The 22,147-nt window shown below is 43.4% G+C and overlaps 3 protein-coding genes across 6 annotated transcripts in view; 2 read left to right on the plus strand and 1 right to left on the minus strand.

Annotated features, from left to right (window-relative positions):
- Nucleotides 1–2,431, plus strand: yeats4 (YEATS domain containing 4). Its single transcript, XM_068586616.1, has 7 exons — nt 1–214; nt 449–568; nt 679–745; nt 925–1,019; nt 1,210–1,299; nt 1,444–1,531; nt 1,706–2,431. The coding sequence occupies exons 1-7, from the start codon at nt 164–166 to the stop codon at nt 1,873–1,875; spliced, it is 681 nt and encodes a 226-aa protein (XP_068442717.1). The 5' UTR covers nt 1–163; the 3' UTR covers nt 1,876–2,431.
- Nucleotides 2,432–3,001: 570 nt separating this feature from the next.
- napepld (N-acyl phosphatidylethanolamine phospholipase D) lies at nt 3,002–10,357 on the plus strand. Of its 3 annotated transcripts, none has more exons than XM_068586843.1 (10): nt 3,002–3,199; nt 5,764–5,839; nt 5,971–6,084; nt 6,307–6,447; nt 7,186–7,410; nt 7,541–7,644; nt 7,867–8,032; nt 8,126–8,274; nt 8,496–8,610; nt 9,187–10,357. In XM_068586843.1, exons 1-10 carry the CDS (start codon nt 3,057–3,059, stop codon nt 9,316–9,318), a joined length of 1,365 nt encoding a protein of 454 aa, XP_068442944.1. In that variant the 5' UTR covers nt 3,002–3,056; the 3' UTR covers nt 9,319–10,357. The 3 variants fall into 3 exon arrangements, with proteins under 3 accessions (XP_068442944.1, XP_068442945.1, XP_068442946.1); XM_068586844.1 differs by lacking the exon at nt 3,002–3,199 and adding an exon at nt 3,354–3,397; XM_068586845.1 differs by lacking the exon at nt 3,002–3,199 and adding an exon at nt 3,858–4,173.
- A 983-nt stretch (nt 10,358–11,340) lies between these two features.
- LOC137791709 (proline-rich protein 5-like) overlaps nt 11,341–22,147 on the minus strand; it is an 11,575-nt gene continuing 768 nt past the window's right edge. The window contains exons 2-10 of one of the 2 annotated variants that reach the window (XM_068586842.1): nt 20,189–20,278; nt 17,892–18,095; nt 17,090–17,170; nt 16,342–16,448; nt 15,357–15,448; nt 15,120–15,260; nt 12,871–13,015; nt 12,306–12,614; nt 11,341–11,874 (exon numbers count right to left, since the gene is read on the minus strand). In XM_068586842.1, the coding sequence (XP_068442943.1) occupies nt 11,492–11,874; nt 12,306–12,614; nt 12,871–13,015; nt 15,120–15,260; nt 15,357–15,448; nt 16,342–16,448; nt 17,090–17,170; nt 17,892–18,095; nt 20,189–20,214 (1,488 nt within the window). In that variant the 5' untranslated portion in view covers nt 20,215–20,278 and the 3' untranslated portion in view covers nt 11,341–11,491. Of the gene's footprint in view, nt 11,875–12,305; nt 12,615–12,870; nt 13,016–15,119; nt 15,261–15,356; nt 15,449–16,341; nt 16,449–17,089; nt 17,171–17,891; nt 18,096–19,060; nt 19,305–20,188; nt 20,279–22,147 lie in introns of those variants that run through there. The other variant, XM_068586841.1, reaches the window with a different exon arrangement.

Genomic DNA, 22,147 nt, shown 5'->3' on the forward strand with positions numbered 1-22,147 from the left:
TCCGGCTCTTGTTTGGCTGGATGTTTGAAATGCGAGGGCTGGCTGTATAAAGCATCATTTTAATGCTTGAATGGCAGCTTTATTCCATGAGGATACATGCTGTGGAAACGGAGGAGTCCTATAGAGTGTGCTACGGGATCAACTTCGCTCTCTCGACCGTACTATGTTTAAAAAGATGACTGAATTTGGTCCAGATTCCGGGGGGCGAGTTAAGGTAACGATACACTCTAGCGGTGTTGTGTTATTGAAAGTATCGGCTCATTGTTTTATCATCGTAGTTTAATAAATAAGCAACACAAATGTTCGTGTTTGTGAATAACATCACTAGTTATAATGGATGTAACGTTGACCACGCCGCTTCTGTGTCCTGTGGTTTTCTATTATCTTATATTTTATGAGCAGGAAAACACGGTCTTATGATTGCGTATGTTTCCCCTCTATTCTGCAGGGAATAACCATCGTGAAGCCCATTGTGTTTGGAAACGTTGCCCGTTACTTTGGGAAAAAGAGAGAGGAGGATGGACACACACATCAGTGGTCTGTCTATGTGAAGCCTTACAGAAATGAGGTCAGTTCCAAATCACATCAAGGCTTTCGCACAGCATATGAAATACTGCCGTTTGTATGGACGGACTCTAGTTTGTCTTCTTAATTGTATACGTAATATTGTTCTCCCAGGATATGTCTGCTTACGTGAAGAAGATCCAGTTCAAGCTTCATGAGAGCTATGGGAACCCTCTGAGAGGTGAGTCTGAATGGGTCTGTGTCGTTGTCGGGATGCATTGCCTCCTGTGAGATATACTTATTTATGTTCAAAGGGAAATGTGACATTTAATATGAGTAAGAGGACTGTGTTGATGGGAAATGATACAGTGGTACTTCATATAAGCATGCAGGGGCTCACTGTGTGTCTCTTCCTTCCAGTGGTGACCAAGCCTCCATATGAGATTACAGAGACGGGCTGGGGGGAGTTTGAGATCATCATCAAAATCTTCTTCATTGATCCCAATGAGAGACCTGTGAGTAACTGATATTTTATTTTTACTAAATACCCGACACATTATAATAATGAGTATTTAGTGGGCACTGTACATCCTTGTAAGTGTGCTTATATTGGTGTGTGTGTGTGTGTGTGTGTGTGTGTGTGTGTGTGTGTGTGTGTGTGTGTGTGTGTGTGTGTGTGTGTGTGTGTGTGTGTGTGTGTCTCAGGTGACTCTGTACCATCTGCTGAAGCTGTTCCAGTCAGACTCCAGTGCAATGCCGAAGAAGACGGTTGTCTCTGAATTCTATGATGAAATGGTACGTTTGTTATCAATCTTATTTTCAAACTGACATGGTCACATAGTGTCAATATTTTTGCAGAAATGGGTCACGGAGGTTTGGCTGTGAATTTAAAACTGTGAGTGATGCACCTGACTCTTTTTTTTCTTTGCAATGGTTCAGATCTTCCAGGACCCAACAGCGATGATGCAGCAGCTACTGACGACTTCAAGACAACTCACCCTGGGTGCATACAAGCATGAGACTGAATGTATGTACACACACAATGAACACACAGAAACAGAAGACACATATACAGACTAGTATACCCCAATGTTGTTTTACATTAACCTTGTGCCCTGCATAAGGTGGGGGAATGTTGTATGCGTCTGTACAGAAAAGCAGCATTGACATAGTTTGAGTTATTGTCATCTTGTGTTTGCAGTCATTGAGCTGGAAACGAGGACCAAGGAGAAAATGGAGGCAGCAAAGAAGAGAACCAGCCAGGAGATCACAGAGCTGAAAGACAAACTAAAAGCCAGCAGAGAAAACATCAACAACCTGAAGGGAGAGATCAGAAAACTGGAGGAGGATGGAGACCACAAGGAACATTGAGACATGGACAAACACACACCAAGTAATTAAAAAAACAAAAAACAAGCCATTGTTGTGACATATTTTATGATTACCCTTTTGTTTTTATTTCTTTTTTTAAAACTTTTAGACAAACACTCAATATCACAAAGCTCAGAAAAGACGTATGTATGATTTCCCCACAATTTACTATATCATATGTTTTTACTAAAAGAATGAAAACCAGAACTGTGTCAGCAATCTTTCTTGTGGCTGTAACGAGGACATAAATCACTTTTCATAGTGTTTTTTCTACCCACACATTGCTGGATCACCTGGCTGTCAGTAAAGAATGTCAAAATATATGTAATTTTCTTAAATGTTTTCCAACATTAACCCTATCCAGACCTCTCTATGTAACTGATCCTGTTTTGAAGCAATGCTTTTCCATGCATCACTGAGATAAATCAGCTAACCTGATAGGATATCCACATTTGTGTAAACAGTTTTGAATAAGAATAGCTAATTTGTTGTGCTTTTTTAAATTATTTTTGACTGATTTTTCAGTTTTCTATATAAAGTTAACATGTATTAAGAATTGCCTGTAAATGTCTCTTCTGTTGTAACCATTTGGGTTTGATGAGGCTGAACACCATAAAACACCATGAAATACAGGTGTTGCAATGCAACAAGTTGTTTTATAGTCATGCAGTTTGTAATGAAGATTTAAGTAACTCCTATAATTCATACGGAGTGAGACTTACTTTATTGCCATTAATACAGGAGATTAGTGACATTTTTTAAAAATGTTTCTCTGTGCAAAAACTATTAAAGCGTCACTATAAACTTAGGCTCAAATATACATTTCATGGGTGCCTATTCTATTGACTGCCTCTAAAATAAATGTACAAAACCTGTTTAAAGTATTTCCAGATTTGAGAAGCTTTTATATGTTTCTTTATGATTAAATAAAATATTTAAAAAAAGGAACCCATCTAAATGTCTGCGTCTAAAAGGAGTTCAAGTAAGAGTTTCATTGAAGCCTCGAGATGAAGTTTGAGATTTCCAAGAGTCCTCGAACGCGTCTGGCAGGAAGCTCAAACTTAAGTTATCCGGACGCGGATCAACTTTTTCCTCCTTTGCACACAAAGGGGGCTTTGTGCTCTCTGACTGGTCTTTACTTAAACTCCCAAAGCAAATATGGTCCATTACAAGTGGTCAACATGGAGACCGTGTTGTGCAGGCAGTTACAAGTGTTTTTGGCGTGTGGGTGTAAGTTTAGTAAATACAACGACCGACTAAAAGCCGTGTGTGTGCGAGTGGCCGGCTGGCCCCAGGTGTCCATTATTAGGAGAAGAAAGTCAAGGTAAGCCGACGTCTCCACGTCCTTGTACAAATGTGTGCCAGAGTTTGTGTACTGAGTATTAGTCCACTTGTAACAACAACAAGAAAAAGTAAATGAATGTAACATGGGTTTGTCATATGATTATTATTACTTGGAGCTCCAGTCTTTTCCAGGTAGTTGATCTACTTTGAGATGATTGGTGCTGCCGTGTATATAAATGTAAGTTAATGGAGTTTTTTCTTGTTTTACAATTTTGAATAATAAATATACAGCACAGGAACCACATTTTATTTTTGTCCATGTAATTGGGTTGAAAGTATGATCATAATAAACAATGACATAACTGACAAGGTGATCATTATGCTAATAGGAAAATATATGATTGGCTAAGTTTGTATGAATATTCTGTGTATGTATTATTAGAATGATGATACAAACATACATACAGGTAACTATTTACACTAAATGATTACGCATACTATACTATAACAGACATACTAGTAAGCTTACTCGCACTAGGTCCTTAAATATATTTTGTAATCAAGACTTTTATTTTATTTTTTAAATAGCAGTCCTCACCTTGTCTCTATTTTAAGTACGTTTTTAGTTATTTATAAAACAGCCAGCAGTCACAAGGAGAGTTTTTTGGGCGGTCACGTGATCAGAGGGTTTTGCACCTACGTCAGAGAAGCCGAGCTGGTGCCGACTAATGATCCTCACACCGTCCTCCTGCACGTAAACTCTCCGACTTACCGTTTTGAAAGACATCGTCGCCGACAGCGTTTCCTGTTGTCTTTATGAGTTTCGTCTCGCTGGTGACTGAAAGAAACCACTGCACCAATGCAAGCTGGATTATTAACGCGCAGGAAACCGTGCAGCTCGTAATAATGTTGCCCAGCTCGCATTAACGTTGTGTGTGGCGAACGTGAATGCAACAATATGTCTCCCCGCTGAAGAAAACAACCGGTGGTCTTCTGCTGCGTTCAAGTTTCCAGGTAAATTGGCTGTAAATCGTCACAACTGGCATGTTTTTGTATCCGGAACCATGGTCGTGTTGCTCGACAGTGAGTTTATGGTGGCCCGCATTTTAATCCGATTCAAACCATAAATAGTCCCCATAAGGGACACATTATGCTGGGCTGGTTTTCTCTTAAAATCTGCCTGAGCAGCAGCAGCATCACTCCATGTCCTCCTTGTATTTAGTAGAAGTTAATAATGCAGCCAGTGTTGTGGTTGTTGCTGCTGATGCGTTTCCTGTCCGTGTCGATGCCTGTTCACACATTTTGAACGAGACATATTCGAAGATATCTGAATATGTTGAAGCTGCTTATCAAATGATTTGGTAGTCAGTTTCACAGCTAGACTCATTCATGTTCATTGTGCGTGATCATGATAATAACCATGATATAAATGTGTTTGCTCTGTGTCAGTGACACCTAACCTAACTGTGGTCATCAGTAAGTAAGTGTCCTGCAGTGCTGCCACAGTGTCCTGTGGCTTTCCTTCAAATATCTGGGAGGTAACCACATCTCATAACTTAGTAGAACGATATCATTTAACCAGACAGGAAGATAAACTCTCACGTTCAGACTAGTTGTGATGCTCTACGACCCCATCAGCCACGCTGGCTGGCTCCATAGATCTTTGTTTGGTTGTCAGAGCGCCATTGTTGTGCCAGAGTGTCTGTTTCTGTGCACGTAAAGTCTATTCACGAGGCTGAGTGCATCATCAGCACTATCTTTTAATGTGTGGAGTTCCCCCAATGCATTGTGGGGCTCAACGAGGATCCATCGATTAGCCTCTCAACAATATCGTGCTGCGGAGGAAACGTATCTTGCAATTATCTTCCATCAGTATGGGATGGCAGAGAAGTCCACCATCAAGCGTGCTTTTTTTCATAAGTGCATTCTCCATGAGTGCATGCAGGAATCATTCACAAGTGGATAGTAGTTATCGAGGGTGTGCGCTGCACTGTGATTGCTGTGGATAATAGCAGGATAAGGAAGAGCTGTGATTAGACTTGTTGGCTTTGCAGTCTGTCATCAATGTGTGCTGAGCAAATGGAGGTGTTACTTCAGTCCCACAGTCGGTCCAGTCCTGTGTCGGCTCAGCTAAAACCAGACCTGTAACTCGAAACTACACCGTTTAATGTTGCGATGTGATTTAAGGAGCACAGTTACATCTCAGTCTGGCATAATTACTTTATATAATAGTTAATCTGGCTTTTCTTTCATGTGGATGGCCTTCATTATCTCTGTCATGCATGCATCAGTTACATCCGTATTACACAAGAGTAATAACAGCTCTTTGTGTATTTGTGTTGGACACCCTCTCTAAGCAACTCGTGTCATAGTAAAAAAAAAAAAAAAGAGAAGTTGTCGAACTGAATTCTTCTGGAGGCTACACCAGGCTTCCAATCATTTTCACACTAACAGTAGTTCCTACCAACAAGATATTAAAAGATGAGATTAATGTTAATATTGAAACTGTGTGTGTGTGTGTGCGTGTGTGTCTGTGTGTGTGTGTGTGTGTGTGTGTGTGTGTGTGTGTGTGTGTGTGTGTGTGTGTGTGTGTGTGTATGCTAGGTGTGGTGGTGAGCCCATGGAGAAGCCATCACCTTCAGGAAGAGCAGCTCTGGAGGAGAGAAACGGCCTGGTGGAGGTAACAGCCTCCATCAACTCACAACAATATGTGCTATATTCCAACTTCTACAATATGCTAAACTACACGATTTTATCGTGAAAGGAAATGCATGTTTCTAAACTAACTGTAATGGGTTTCTTTTACTCAAGGATGTTGGGACACTGAGAGGTGCCGAGGGTGGAGAAGTGGATGCTCAGACCCCGAGAAAGAGCAGCTCTTCTCGCTCCTCCCGCAAGAGCTTCCGCTTGGACTACCGGCTGGAGGTAAAACCTCACTTCCCACAATCCCCCTGACCCTTAAAAACCTCTTCTACTTGAAACACACATGAACTCGCTTGCCTTCACCTCCAATCATCATCATTTTTCATAACCCATTTCCCTCAACATGCCATCTCTCCATTTCTCTAACTGTTGTGTTTTAACCTGACGTTGATTGAAATGCCATTCTTTAAATGGCTAAAGTGTCCCGGTTTACGTTGATTCCAGGAAGAAGTAACAAAGTCCTGCCGGGACAAACATGGCCGCTGGACCAACCCCTGGCCCACATGGCGGTTCCCTTCCTACACCACCCTGCTCCGATTCTTTTTACTGGATAAAAATCACAGCAATGTGCCAACTAGTAAAGAGGTGTGTTATTATAATAGTCCATTTTTATGTTCCACTATATCACAAGTAATCTATGTCCTAGTGGGGTGTCAGATCAGTAAGGGATGATTTAATATTAACTGTCCCAATTGAATACAGTATATGGTGGATGATATGGAGGTAAAATCATAATTGTCTGTATAAAAGCCATGTGTCAAATGTGGTCGTGCAAATATGTGGCTTTACTTGAATTATGCTCCCAGTGATGAGTATTAGAGTTCATACACGGTATTCCCCACCTCTCTTAGCAGGATTATTGCCCTTTTGTCAACCCTTAAAACCTACATAGTATTTATAGCCCCTATTTGAAACCTTGCTGAGCTCAGTAAGAGCTTTACAGGCTTCAAAGACTGCTCTCACACAGCAACAGAAATATGTTTAACCCCTTAATAGTACCGTTTTCCACCCTGGGAATGGGTTTACAAATCAACAACCACAGGTCATAGATTAATCGTTTAATGAAAGAGAGTAAGCTCGCAACATTTTGTAATACTATTGAGTGTTAGGATGTTGGCTATGCATAAATACTTAACAAAGATGGAACCTCAAGGTACACAAAAGAAAGTTGAACCGAGCGCAGCACTAACATTTGTATAGCGTAGAACAGTGAGTCTGTTATGAAGGTGACTGAAACATTACGTTCCTCATAATCAATAAGATTGTTTTTTCTATCCCTCTTCCTTTCTTTCCTCCATCCCTCCTCCTCTTCTTGCTGTGGAGGCGCTGGACAGTGAGCTCCCAGTGATGGAGCCATACTTCGTCCAGAGCCCGGACCTGTCTGACGCTGGTCCGGGTCTGAGAGTCACCTGGCTCGGTCACGCCACAGTTCTGGTTGAAATGGACGGGCTGAATATTCTGACAGACCCAATGTTCAGTCAGAGGGCCTCACCGTTCCAGTTCATGGGGCCCAAAAGGTACAGAGGACCGCCCTGCACTGTAGAACAGGTGTAGTACTTTTTTCTCCCTTCCATATTATAATGAATTAAAATCCTCAATCATAGTATCTCTCTTCGGCCTTGTTTCTTGGCTGCTGCCATCATTACCATGGTTTCATTGTTTATCCTCCTGCCAACAGCTGCCGAGGATCGATGCTGTTGTCATCAGTCATTCTCATTACGACCATCTGGACGCTGGCTCTGTGGCCAGCCTCAATGCACGCTTTGGAGGGGAGCTACGCTGGTAAGGTCGTGCAACTATTGTCAACACTGATGCTTTGAGATCCAGTCAGCTTACACTCTCAACCTAATTATCAATGTTATTATAGTATAATAGGCCATGAAGATGAAGTCAGAGTGTAGAATGCTATATGCTATTTCAAAAAGTTAAAAATAGTCCTAGTGTAGTGAATATGTTAAAAAAAAAGGGATATTTTATATCCAATCAAATGGGCATGTTCCACAGGTTCGTGCCCCTGGGTTTGATGGACTGGCTGGTGAAGATGGGCTGTGAGAATGTGATGGAGCTGGACTGGTGGGAGGAGAACTGTGTCCCCGGTCATGATGACGTTACCTTCGTCTGCACACCCTCCCAACACTGGAGCAAACGCACGGCGCTGGACGATAACAAGGTGGTAATTCAGGCTAACGAGACACATTTTTTGAAGTGTAAGCATATAAAGTACATAAAGGTAACTCTTTATATTGTATGATCTTCCTCTCAGTCTCTATGGGGCAGCTGGTCTATTTTGGGTCCGGATCATCGATTTTTCTTTGCTGGTGATACCGGCTACTGCACTTCCTTCCAGGAGATTGGACGGCGCTTTGGACCATTCGACCTCGCAGCAATCCCCATTGGCGCTTACCTGCCCAGGTTCTGCACATAATATACACACACTGTACTGGCTTCCATTATATTGAGTTTAACTCCACCTAAATACGACCCCAGTAATATTGACGTTACATATTGGTGACAATGTAAACAAAATCTAAGACCTTTTTGTGAAGTTAGACTATGGCAAAGATTGAAACAGATCAATACACTAAAGTATATTTCAAACTGACAAATGTAAAGAAATATATCATTTGTTTCAGGAATATGATGCAGGGGCAGCATGTAGATCCAGAAGAGGCCGTTCGGATTCACCAAGACCTTCAGGCCAAACAGTCCGTGGCCATTCACTGGGGAACCTTTGCTCTTGCCTATGAGGTATGATATGCACAGTGAGCATATTTCTCACCAACACAGTGCCATCAGTGCTTAACTATGTTAGAGACGCAGGCCGTCTCCAGACACATTTTCTCCGTCTGGCCTGTGACCGTCGGATCACTTCTGTTCGGTTTGGTACTTTAACATCAGACTCAAACCATTCTCTATGCAAAATTCTGCTCTACCTTTTGTAACATTAGCAATGCTGTATTTTACCATTACACACTTATTCCAGGAAACACTGCAACCAATTGCAGGCGTTGCTAATCATCTCACGCTCTTTTGAGCAAATCTGAAATGAAGGCGTAAAAGAATAAACCAAGATGATCAGAATACCAATACATTAACTCACTTTCCAACAGAGAGGAGAATAGAGCTGAAACAAGTGCTTTTAATAGCCACAGATTATATTGTTATTATTATTATAAATCTCAGCATCCCAGCAGACGCTCTGACATTATATTCTGGGAACACGACAAGGTGTCGTTGTTCGCTGCCGCAGTTTAAAAGCTGGAGATGACATAAGACATAATACACTCACTTTTTCTCTTCCCGTTTGGTCCCTTCTTCGTCCAGTACTACCTGGAGCCACCGGTCCGTCTCAGAGAGGCCCTGGAACAGAAAGGACTGAAGCGAGAATCCTTTTTCACTTTGCATCACGGGGAGTCTCGCCTCATCGCCTCAAAGCAAGGGGACGTCTTTGACTGATCCGCTGCAGCGTTTCATGTTCTGCAGTAAAGTGCAGAACATGTTGTTTCTCATATTTGGTGGTCTTTAGAAACGATTTACTTCAACTGAAAATGAAAAAGTCAAATGTTCTACAATGTTGTATCTCAACCACAAAAGAAAAATCATGTGTTTCTTTGCTCGTGAGAAACATTTGAATAAGATCAAGTCACAAATACGATTTGCATCTGTGTAACAGAAAGAGCACAACATTTTGTTTTAACTACCAATATCACATATCTCATATTTAGACTGTTCTGCAGCTAAATATTGTTTCCATGGAGTGAACTTGAATTTTGGTGTGCTTAAAATGTCAGAAGAGATTTTTGTGATCCGCACACTGCTTCATGAAGCTTCAGACCAGAGCAGTGACTTATGTTCAACCACTGAAAAAACTATGCCACATCAAGAATAAATGAAACTCACATGGAGTAACTGGTACAGGGAATAATGTGGAATTGAACCCCAAACCTTCTGTATGAACCGGGACTGGAGAAAGATGCAGCTTCGTGCTAACACATACTCTGACTTTGAAGCTTGAGTGAGCTGCAATATAACAGAGAAAACCAACAATCACAAAGTTTGTTGCCAGCCGATGCCGCGATGCTAAAGGTATTGTTTTTCTGAATGTACACTGGCCGACCCAAAACCACGTGAGATGCAGAAATGTCAGAAGAAATCTATTGTCTGAAATGAATTCCCAACCACTGTTTAATGAAAAAGTTCTGCTGAAAGCTGCAGACTGAAGTTGAGCTGGGTTCACCTTCACGTCTTGAAAATGTTGTGCTTTTTTCCTTTCTTTGCTTTTTAGTTTGATCATTTTCACTTTTTAGAATGTAAGACAACGGATGTATTTGCTCCACTGAGCAAAATTAGAAAAATTTCTAGTGCTTTTCTTTTGGTTTATGTTTTCTCCTTAACGCTGAATACATGAACACTTGGCAGCACAATGTTATGTTAACTTTGTGGCCACACTGTGGCTCAGACTTGATCCATGTCACCGACTCTCCCATTAAATATATCTGGCATTAAACATGTTTCTATTTTGTTATCAGAAAAAGTCATGAAAAAATCTTATCTTAGCTGCGTTTTGTTTATGACGGACCGTACAGTTAAGATATCCTATTAGAACAGTATACAAATACTACAGGTTGTTTTCATTACTGATGCATGTAATGGTTTCTTTCCCTTCAAAATAAAACTCCCGAATATGACTAGTGAACATTAAATTACCTCAAAAGCATAGATATTGAACATCAGCTTCCAGCTTTGGCGCCCTCTAGCAGTAGAATACAAAAGGACACGCTGGTAAACTGCATATTTACCGGTTAAATGGGGGTTTACGGGAAATCACTATTCCAGTGTTTTGCTTCTGCATATTGGCCCGAGTGATGAAACAGCATTGTGTAATGTGCATAATGCATGCAGGCTTGAGTGTTGTACCAACACTGAGTAAGTGCATAGTGGGTCCATTCATTCCTGCTCAGGTGATCGGCGTTCACCCAGCACGTAGTCCAGGAAGTCCAGAAGATCCTACAGTCCTGTTCTTTTCTTCAGAATACATATTTTCTATAATGCACTCAGATCTTTTCTTCAATATACCAGAGATACAGGTTTAGATGTAAAAAATAGTGCCAGACAGAGTTAAAATTCACATTTTTATGATCGATTAATAAAACAAGTTGAGTTTCAACCAACAGAGTTGGATAGTTTTCTTTTACATTCAGAATTGGACAGCCAAAGTTATTCAATAGCCCTCCTCTCGCTGAGATAATTGACACTTCTAAAACATTTCTTCAGCTTGTGCATTCGCCTCTGAGATGTGTCGTCATCACTATCATTTAAAAAAACAAACAGGGAAAAGAGCTCTCTTCTCGAAGAAGCCAGTGTTGATGTTTCCAGCTCGGAGCGCACACACACACACACACACACACACACACACACACACACACACACACACACACACACACACACACACACACACACACACACACAAACACACACACATGCACACACAAAAAGAAGCCAAATTCATATTTTTACCAATCAGCATAAGGTTAGACTTGTTTCTGGATGGGTGACCACATCTTCTAAAAAAAATAATTTAGTTTCGATCCTCAATGATTCTCGAGTCTCCATAAAACAGCACCAAGTATCACTCTGTCTCAGGAATGTCACCGGGGCTCGGCGTCGTCTCTACGTCAGCGGGTATCGGCTGTGCGTTCGGCCCCCCGGAGCAACGGCACGAGAAGTCCAGAAAGATGCCGTCGTGCTCCGGCTCCGAGTCCAAAGACTCCGGGGCGCGGTCCATCATGATCTCCAGACTGGACGAAGGACTGGGACCGGAGCTCGTGTCTGGAGCCAGCGCTCTGGAGGATGCCGAGGAGTCCGACACCAGCGAGCCGGTGCATTGTGTGTCCTCGCCTGGGGAGGGCTCCGGGAGGATGCAGGGGGAGTGATGCTGCGGCTGGAGAGGCTGCCGACCTGCGGGACCGTCAGCGTCTCTGGGGAGCGGCTCCCGACCGGACGTCACAGTGTCTGTACAGAGGCCAGGGTTTTAGGGTTAAGCAAAGTAAGGGTCAGTGTGTTTAATCACAACTCTCTGGGTCTGGTATTGATCGTCTGCATGCTGGTAGTCTTTACTGTGGCGAGTGGAGTAACTTCAGGGCAGATATTTTTGTGGTAGGTTTTAATACATAGAATTGTAACTACTTGCACACTAAAAAATTTTTAAACTTTTTGCCACAACCCTAAATGAGCACAGGCATTTTTGGACTAAATATATGGGTTAGTGCAATGTTGGACAGTCTTAAAAAGACTCATTTAAAAGATCTGAGAATCAGCACCAACTGTTTAATTAAATAGTAGCCTGAAACATTCATCACTCCAGCAATAATAGCGTCTTGCCGTCTTGAAATTGGCTGATGCCAGTGATTAGTTAGGTTGTTCATAACCGGGGGGAGGCGCACCTGAAAGCGCGGCGGAGGCCGTGGAAGCCGGAGAGTGGTTGGCGAGGCTGGATGTGCTAGTGTTGCTGGTGTTGTTGTTTGTGGCAGTTGTTGCGGATTCAGCCAAAGAGCTGCTCTCCTCCAAGCAGGACGTCATCTCCGAGACGGAGTGGCGTCTGATACCTGCGCCGCCTCCGGAGGACGAGTCGGCGTCATGCTCCACCACAGGGGTCAGCATGGGAACGTTGTAGCTCTTAGAGCGTACCACCGGGTTCTTGGCGATGGGGAAGTGTCCTGGTTTGGAGGCACATGAGCGCTGCAGACGCTTTTCTGGAGAGAGAGAGAGAAGAGAGAGAGAGAGAGAGAGAGAGAGAGAGAGAGAGAGAGAGAGAGAGAGAGAGAGAGACAGAGAGAGAGACAGAGAGAGGGAAAAAAAGAGATTTTTTAAAAATCTGATTACTTTATCGTTGAAAACACAGACAAACACCGCAGAGCGCGAGGCCATGAGGACGCATGAGCACACAGGCGGTTGTGGCGCTTCCAGTGTTTGTCGTCCGTAGACACATTCACGCGCACATGCACGTACCTAAAAGGCAGGAGGAGCAGTGCAAGTTGGAAGATCCATCGCTGGAATACAACCCATGAGTGCCGAGGTAGGGAGAGACCACCTTCTGGATGAGAGACTCCAGACGAAGGTAGTCGTCCGTTACACCTTTTGATTCATGGACTCCCTGCGTCAGAGAGACACACACACACACACACAGACACACACTTGTGTTAGCCAGTAATTGCTGCTTGTTGGCAGGTGGCAACGGAAACTTTAAAAGCCGTGAATAAGATCCGGGGGTGAAAGAATAAAAAGAATGTTCAATTAGATTTTATTAAACACTCGGTTACTGCACTGAGACGTTAAATAACAAAACATAATGGAGTGACAAGAGGACAACATGAATAGAAGAGCTGAGAGTTGTGGGTCCCAATCAGAGTATAAACATGTGTAAACATCCTCGGATAAGAAAACAATAAACAGCATTGCTCATTTTGACATAAAACAAACTCATGTATCTCATTCAATATAGACAGATGTTATGTGAGAACAGTGAACAGATGTCAAATTCAATAATGTAACTCACTGCTGAGTGGATTTGTCTCTACGAGGGACTCCTCTCACGATACACCGCCGTCTAATTTGTTCTGGTTATAAAGATATCGATTCGAACGGCATAAACGGTCTTCATGTGAGGCCCAGATTGTTTTTCTTTCACTGTCGGCAGGAAACACAGAGACATTAACGCTTTGCTACAAGGCTCGGACCCAGCATGCACTTGACGTCAGCGTGCTTGGAAGTAAATCAGTGTCAAAGAAATCATCCTCATGATGAACGGAAATCAATATGGTGCTGTTCTCCTTCTCAGAGCCATGGACCGAAAGAGATGACAACGTTTCTCTTTGAAAGCTTCAGGCTCCTTGTTTGCATCGTAGTTCCATGATTTTGGGATGAAATTATCCCGCTGCTGGGTGCGACACGTGTGAGCCCAAAGACCTCACTCACTCCAGAGTCTTCAAATCAGAAAAGAGATCCATCCTGTGTGAGTCTGAATCACTGGGCTCATGCATCTAAACCCCAGCACAGAGACAAACCACATGAAGAGACCAGACGTCGGCGAATTGGCGTCACAGAACGGAAAGGAAATTACTAACAGATGAAACCAGAAGTTCCAAAACAGAAACCATTCAGCAAATTGTGTCTCTTTTTCTCCACAACATCTTGACTGAGCTGCTCTGCTTTCCTGTCTGCTGTTACATCCACAACTCTACCGGAGGATACGCTATTCGCTGTGGGCGCTACACAAACTGGACAAATAAATATGTCCAGTTGTCTATTTGTTCCTTAGCACACACTGCAGTCTGAGCGTGGACGCAGCAGATTTGGGTCAGTGAGTCACCACGGTGATGTCCAAAGTGACCCACGCAGAAACAGACGCACTTGAGAACACTTGCAATCACTCTCTGACCCACATCTGACAAATAGATGGCTGACTTTGTTCAGAGAAATGCACGTGTCTACATTTACAGAAGTTGAACGTTTCTAAGGTGTAACTCTCCATCATACACTCAAATTATTTGTTTTTAATTACAGAATTTAGTTTCTATTTTTCCATTTTCTTTCTACCCGTGTAAATCACGCTGCAGGTTTTCATCTCAGTTGGAAAACATCGCTTTGATGAGCTGAAAAGGCAAAATGTCGAATATGTCCTACATGAGAAAATATGGATGTGACTGAAGACGCAGCAGATGGATAAAACTGGTGTGGATCACGTGAAGCCAGCAGCGTGAACTTGAAAATGCACGAGGAGTCCAGCAACAGCGCAGTTAAATAACAAGATAATCAGACAACAACAACTCTCTTCCTGTTCCCACGGGAAGCAAAGGTAATGGATTATTAGCTCAGAAATCCTAATTGATTCTTTTGCTGATTTTCCTGTTTTCGTGGGGACAGTGTAAACATGGTTCATTCACACAGGAAAACAGTGACACAAACAGACACCGGGCAGGGTGCAGAGGGGACTGAGTGGTCATGGGAAGATGACTGTGCTCTGTGTCTCCTCTGAGATTACTTCCTGTGAGATCCCTTTGCAAGAAAAAAAAAAGTCAGCCACTCTCTGATCCTCCATCTGTTGTCACTTACCCTCTTCCCTCAGCCCACAGCAGCCAAGGATGTTTGTCTGTGCATGCCATGTGTGTGTGTGTGTGTGTGTGTGTGTGTGTGTGTGTGTGTGTGTGTGTGTGTGTGTGTGTGTGTGTGTGTGTGTGTGTGTGTGTGTGTGTGTGTACCTGGAGTATTAGCAGCATCTGTATGATAGAAGGGGGGACTCTGGCTCGGGGTCGACACAGAGCCTCGTCCAGTTTCAGGTTGAGGGTGATGATGTTCCTGAAGTGGAGGAGAGCCAACTGACGCACCGATGGCTCCTTTCCCTGAGGACACACAGCGTTGTCATGGAAAGGTAAGCATGTGAGCGTGAGTATAGTTGTGTGTGGGCGCATGTGTGTGTGTGTGTTTGTGTTGTGTACCTGTACAGGATAGAAGATGGCCTGCAGCATGGACAGAACATCACAGAAAAAGAAGTCCCATGTGTCGGCCAGAGAGTCCAACAGCTTCTGACCTATGACACACGAACAACCAATCAGCACAAAGTCAAAGATACAACAGTCTGACTGGCAGTCAGCAAGAGACAACGTGCTGGCATGTTCTGGAAAGATCCCTGCATCGCGTTATCTGAGAACGTCATGTGACTTGTTGTCGTTGCAGTGGCTGTACATGTTCTGACCTCCATGCAGATGCTTCATGTCTGTAACGATGGACACGACAGAGCTTTGCTTTGCAAAGGAAACATGATGATGCTTCTGGCCCGGAGAATATTATCATGGCTTCATATTTAACAGCATAGGTCTGTGCGTGTATGTACATACACACACACACACTCACGTACACACTCACATACACACACACACACTCACTACTATTAAGTGAACCAGAACAACGGGTCTGTGAGTCACTGTGTGTACCGCAATGTTTTATGTCTCACTGACTGGATGTTATGTGTTATGTGACGTAATGCATCACTTCCTATCGGGTTGCTGTGACGACAGCACTGAAAATCTAGTCTGTGTGTATATGTGTGTGTGTGCATGTGTGTGCGTGTAGTGTGTGTCAAAGGTGCCTCAAATAAAGGTCACACATTTGCCACAACAAGAGAGAACAAATTGATTTCGGTGTCTCGTTCTCACTTCCTCAATAGCTCGTTCTCACTCACTGTGGTGTGTGTGTGTGTGTGTGTGTGTGTGTGTGTGTGTGTGTGGCGTGTGGGTTCTGCAGAAAGGAGTGATGGCGTAGAGGTAAAACAGTGTTCTAACCGTTCATACAACTAGGTCAGGTCAAGGGTTAATGCGGCGTCTGACATTTAAGTCAATCATTATATTCTCCTGCTTGACTTGTGATGTTTTCCACATTGAGATAACAACTCTTCATCATGTCTCCATTCATTTAGACGCTGACCTTCATAGAAGTGGATCTTGTCTCTCAGTATCACCATGCCTTTCGTGAACAGCTGGTTCTGCAGGTACTCAGTGAAGAAGGAGCCCAGCTCTGTCTTCAGCAGCTGCCTGTATAAAAAGTGCAAGAGTGCAAATAAGTGCCTGTGTATGCTATATACACACTACCGTCAGTAATACTTGCTCAACATAAACCATACATAATTAGTCAAGTGGAAAGCTACAGTGTTTAAACAGCAGCATACTCAGGAAATGAGAAAAGATGTTGTTCCCACTGAACACAAAGAACATTTCAACAACAGGATTTTCCACTGATACACTGGAGAGAACACAGGTAGAGATTAGTGCGACAGCCAACTCGCTGTTATTACAGGAAGGGAACATTTGATCTTTGATCTTTGTCATAACTACTGAGTTTTCTGCAACGTCACGTCTCTGGTTAAGTGGACAGTTTGCAGCCGAGAACAGCGGGAGAAAGGAGGAGTAGCTGAGAGAGATGCAACAACAAAAACAGTCGCTGGGCATGTGTAAATGTGTCAGTGGAGACTAAATTTAGCACGCTGAAGCTGCCATTGTGTGTATATGAGAGCAAGGGAAGGTGGGAAATTACAGAGTGTAACACTATAATTTAGTTAAATTTCTGCCTGAAATTCAAACGAGCTCAAACTCAACGTTCGCGGTGGTTTTGTGAAAGTCAGCGGGGCGACGCATTAAAACAGGCAAATAAAAACACAAAGACACAGAGAGCTTACCTGACACCTTCATTCAGAGCGTAGAGTTCATTTTCCCCCAGATCCTTCCTCTGGAAAACTGATATCACCGCGTTGTGGATGCTAAGAAGAAGCACACGGAAGCATTTAGTGGACAAATATTCAAAGACTAATGTGTCGAATGATAGAATAACATCACAGTAATCAACAATATGCATGATCGCTACCCGACTAGCTGCTGAGAGGTAGCATTTCCACACAAAAAAACAATTTCCATCGCTTCAAATTGAGATACATTATAGATTTGCATAACCGGCAGGAAACACAAAAGGTGAGAAGAGGTCATGAACTCTTCTCTTCCCGGAAGGTTCCGGTCCAGCTCGTGTTCACGCACCTCCAACCCCCCGGCAAACCGAGCGCTCCTGCTTTCACCCTCCACTGTCCAGTGTCAATTAAAGCTGAAACACCATAAAAATAACCCGAGAAAAGAGAGAGAGAGAAGAAAAGCCTCAAGAGGCCGAGCGAGATGAAAAGAGGAGTGAGTGATGGATGGAGATATAAAGAGATAGATGATGGGCCCTCAGGGGAGAGAGACAGAAAGAGTTGGTGCTTATGTGTGTTTGTATTCACAGCATGAATTATGGCACTAACAGAGCTCTGCGCCACTGATGTTTATTCTGGAAAAAAAGGCACACAAACACACAAATGTCCATGTGGGTGTGTGTAAACACAGCTTCAATAGGCGTGTATGCGAGACCAAAAAAAATAAATATTTTCACATTCGGTGAAATATGTCAAGTGAATCGGCATGACTCGTGCTTCAGAGCGCGGCTCACACACTAACCTGTTCCAAGTGGCGTTGGCCCCGGCCCTCCTCTGCTGGTTCCCTCTGTCCCTGCTGCACTCCTCAGCCAGTCCTCCAGGTGTCCCTCCTTTATCCCCTCCTCCTCCTCCTCCTCCTCCTGCTCCTCCTGGGGTTTTCGTCTGCGAGAGGTCGGTCAGGCTGGAGAAGGAGTTGCTACCCAACCTCAGCTTGCTGTGGAGAGTCCTTGAAATCCAAAAGACAGAAATAAGTAGAAGAAGAAACTGCAGCATGTCGTGCTACTGGGCCCACTTTCCACTGTTGCTCGTGGAGCCCCGTGACGGTACAGAACGTGTTTCAGAAACTTCCAAAAGCCATCAAAAGTGTTCTCTCGCAGGATGTGTTTGTTGTTCATGTGTTAACAAGCAAGGCACCGCAGTGAACATTTAAAAAAAACACTTATAAAAAACGAAAACCAGCAGAAGGTCTGCAGAGAAAAGCTGCCCACAAAAACACTTGAATTCTTCCTGACTTTAAAGGCTGACATTACCTTTCGTTGATGGGTAATTACTTTTTATTTGCCATCTGTTGATGTTTACACAAGCGCATGCGTATGAAGACTACTTTGACAAGATACAAGACAGAGAGAAAAGTGGGTAAAAGGAGACAGTCGGTGGGAGAGTAAACTGAAACTGAAGGAGAAACATTGAAATCGAGGAAAGGAGCGAGAAGGGGAACGTAAGGCAGAAAGATGAGCAGATGGGCAAGAAAGAGGAAGAATGAGGAGGAAGGCATGAAGCTAAAGAAGGTATAAAAAAAAAAGTTGGTGCAGAAAATGAACAGAGAGAGTGACGTGAGGAATGAAGACACGATGAAGAGGAAAGAAGAGGAGAGAGAAGGAGTGTGTCGTGAGGCACGGAGGTGGGTCCATGGAGGAGAAACAAACATTAACAGCGAGGTCACTTTCAGCTGTAACAGGCGGAAATTAAACGACAGATTGTATTACATCTCGAGATTTAAACAGTAATAAGAGTTAGTTCACGGTTTAGTTTTTGGTCAGGATATCTGATAAAAAAAAATATTCATATTCATTCATTCACATGACTAAACCAGCACTTTCTGCAAAAGTTAAAAACATACGACAAACCTCACACACACACACACACACACACACACGCACACACACACACACACACACACAATGTACTTACTCCAATAACTGAAAAGGTACCACATATCCCCACTCCATGAGTGTGTGGGTCACTCTGAAGCGAACAAGAGTTTGATAAAAGAAAGCCTGAAGACGTGGAAGAGAAACGGTGTCTCTGTCCTCATGGGTCTCTGTCTCACTCTTTCACATGCCCTTTTTGCCATTTTTCTCTTAGTTCACTTCTCTCCCTCCTACTTCTTTTTACTTTTTTCTTTCTCTACCGTCTCTCTCTCTCTCCCTTCGCCAGCCTGTGCCAGTCGGTGACCATGCGATGTGAGCTTTTGTGCCAGACGAACAAAGGAACCCTTTGAGGTTCAAGCGCTGCCAAGAGGGACAGGAAGGATTTAAAGGTGACACATATTTCACTTCCTCCTCCTCCTCTTTTTCTGCCTGTGTGAGGCCCAGGATAACCACATGTTGGCTTGATTCATCACATCGATTTGGTCTGCTTTGTACTGTCATCTGCTGTGGAGCTCCTTTTTGTTTGCAACATCTTTGTGATCATCCAAGCCCAAAATGATCATCAATGAATTTGGACACAAAAGGTCTGAAAGGAGTTTATAAAAAGTATGGTGTGTGTGTGTGTGTGTGTGTGTGTGTGTGTGTGTGTGTGTGTGTGTGTGTGTGTGTGTGTGTGTGTGTGTGTGTGTGTGTTTGGTCCGTCTGTCAACCTGGATCTTAGTTCAACTCCACATAAATAGGTCAGTGTGAGAAACAGGAGCCTGGGGCTCAGATACATACACACAAATACACACACACACACACACACACACACACACACACACACACACACACACACACACACACACAACGTTCGTCAAAGTGAAGATAGAAAATGAGAGAAAATGCTGCGGTCTAATTACTAAACAAAGGAGGATAAGGGGGATGTTTGCATGACTGAAAGAATGAATGAGGTCATTCAGGAATGTGTGTGACTCTCACTTTCATCTACCTTCTTGTGTCCCAGAGAACAGGGACAACGAGAGAAAAAGGAACAGAGAATCTATTGGAGACGCAATGAAACTCGTTGAATAAGACCTGCTGGCATATGTGAAAGTGTGTGTGTGTGTGTGTGTGTGTGTGTGTGTGTGTGTGTGTGTGTGTGTGTGTGTGTGTGTGTGTTCTTTACCTCCTAAATGAGCCCTCTCGCTCCATGTTAGCCTTGACAGACAGTTGTGACCTAGCGACCTCCCAGCAACCACCACTGATGACTCAGCATCTGAAACAGGTGGATTAGAGGGAGAGAAAAGGAAAAACAATCAAACAAAACCACTTGAAGCAACAACACACTTAACGGGCTTCTGTGGAGACCATCTTCAAGTTTGAACCCCGAGCGAATCGGCCTCCTTGCTTGCTGGGAGATGTTTTGCACGTCACAGAGGGAAAAGCTCAGGTGTGAGCAATACACATTATAAAGGCGGGATTTAATTTAGCTGCTTCAGTTTCAGGCTCAGTGTCACGGCTCACCGGCACACATGAACGGAGCGGACCCCCCGTTAATGTTATCAGTGTCTCCCACTACCTCATGTCCATGTCCCCACTGTGAAGAAGAATGTCTCTATGACATGAGTACTGCATACTTTAAGAAAACAACCCATAGTGGGAAACCTGATAAACATATAGAAACACATGTGACAGAGAAAAATGAACCTCATGACCTCCACAGATCTGACCTTGGGACAAGGAAGGGAAATAGACTAAAAGCATTCACTGTGATGGTAAAGATGCTTCAATGGTACAAAGGTGGTTTTAAAGAAATCAGTCAGTTCTAAGCACGTCTCTGTTGTTAAAATATGAGACTTCCTAGAGGTTTGTAAGTATGACGTCATACCAGGCCGTTATTGCACGTCACACCCTGTATGTACACACTTTAGAGCCACTGGCACTATCAAATAAAGGCACAATGCTCCCACATGTAAAAACAATATGACAAACTCCAAAGTGCTCATTGGCTCCTGTAGTAAAATACTTCAGTACTTCGTCAGACAGACGACAGATATTCAGACAGACAGGTGTCTCCACGCTCCGCCGAGCTAACAAGACACCGTAATCCAATCAAATTACACTAACGTGGGTGAGACAAACATTTGATCCTACCATGAACTCAAATGCCCCTATATACACACACACATACACACAAACACACAGAGGGATAGAATGACACGCATCAGTCAGGTTTGTAGTGCAGGGCCAACTCGGATAGAGCCGATGCTTCCTCCTGACCTGTGTCACTGTCACATTCAAGGCAACACGTTGGCTCCAAATATTCATATTTGCTCTGCAGACTTATGACGAAGTAAAACAAATCTGCGTGAGTGAATTCATAATTTAACAGTTCCAGCGATGGCTTGCGAGCAAAGTTGCATCACTGAAAGCTTTATTTTGTCCAAGCAGTTTTATTTTCAAATGCACCGCGCACGTGGTTTAGGCCCCAGATGAGAGCGCCGGTGACGCTGAGGTCATGCTGGGTAATCAAAGTCTGTTTAGTCTCCAGCGGTCCAGGCTTTACTTCCTGGAAGTTGTATTTGTCGCAACGCAATATAAACTTTGACCCTTCTCGTGCCTGAAGGCTACAGTTACCTGCTACCTAGTTTATCCTAAATATCGCTATTTCATGTTTATTATGTATTTTGCGAGGCACATTTCTGTTGACCAACGTGGTCATTTTATGTCGTTTTAAGGTAAAAACAGTGAGTAATATTTGCCTGGAGATGTCAGGGTGGTTGTGGTCAATCACACTTGGAAATGTCTTCAGATTGAATGACACACATGCACGTACTTCTAGTGCTGCACATCCTGCTAATTCTTTCTCGTGCCACCCTTCAGTGTGGTTTAATGCCTTGCTTAAGTGCTCTTGTGGTTTCCTGGATCAGGGGTTTTGGGAGTTTGGAAGCGCTTCTTACACAGAATCTGGCCGGATTTTCATGAGTAGTGCAGCATATGAAACCTGCGAGCTCCCACTCACTGAGAATCCTGACTTCTCTGAGCGTGAAGCCTCCTCCTCCTCTTCCTCCTCCTCCTCCTCCTCCTCCCGTAACTCTCTCAGCAGTTTACATTGTAAGCAGATATCAGGGATTCCACTGCTGAA

The sequence above is a fragment of the Clinocottus analis genome, unplaced genomic scaffold (assembly GCF_023055335.1).
Source record: "Clinocottus analis isolate CAN_PGR_092001 unplaced genomic scaffold, fCliAna1.0.p SCAF_20, whole genome shotgun sequence".
Taxonomy (NCBI): Eukaryota; Metazoa; Chordata; class Actinopteri; order Perciformes; family Cottidae; genus Clinocottus; species Clinocottus analis.

Bases quoted from the DNA above. Each gene is read 5' to 3' on its own strand.
- yeats4 (XM_068586616.1), top strand. From the start codon at position 164: ATGTTTAAAAAGATGACTGAATTTGGTCCAGATTCCGGGGGGCGAGTT. The intron at 746-924 runs GTGAGTCTGAAT...TCTTCCTTCCAG, and splicing joins CTATGGGAACCCTCTGAGAG to TGGTGACCAAGCCTCCATAT. The intron at 1,300-1,443 runs GTACGTTTGTTA...GCAATGGTTCAG, and splicing joins CTGAATTCTATGATGAAATG to ATCTTCCAGGACCCAACAGC.
- napepld (XM_068586843.1), top strand. From the start codon at position 3,057: ATGGAGACCGTGTTGTGCAGGCAGTTACAAGTGTTTTTGGCGTGTGGG. The intron at 7,645-7,866 runs GTAAGGTCGTGC...CATGTTCCACAG, and splicing joins TTTGGAGGGGAGCTACGCTG to GTTCGTGCCCCTGGGTTTGA. The intron at 8,275-8,495 runs GTTCTGCACATA...CATTTGTTTCAG, and splicing joins ATTGGCGCTTACCTGCCCAG to GAATATGATGCAGGGGCAGC.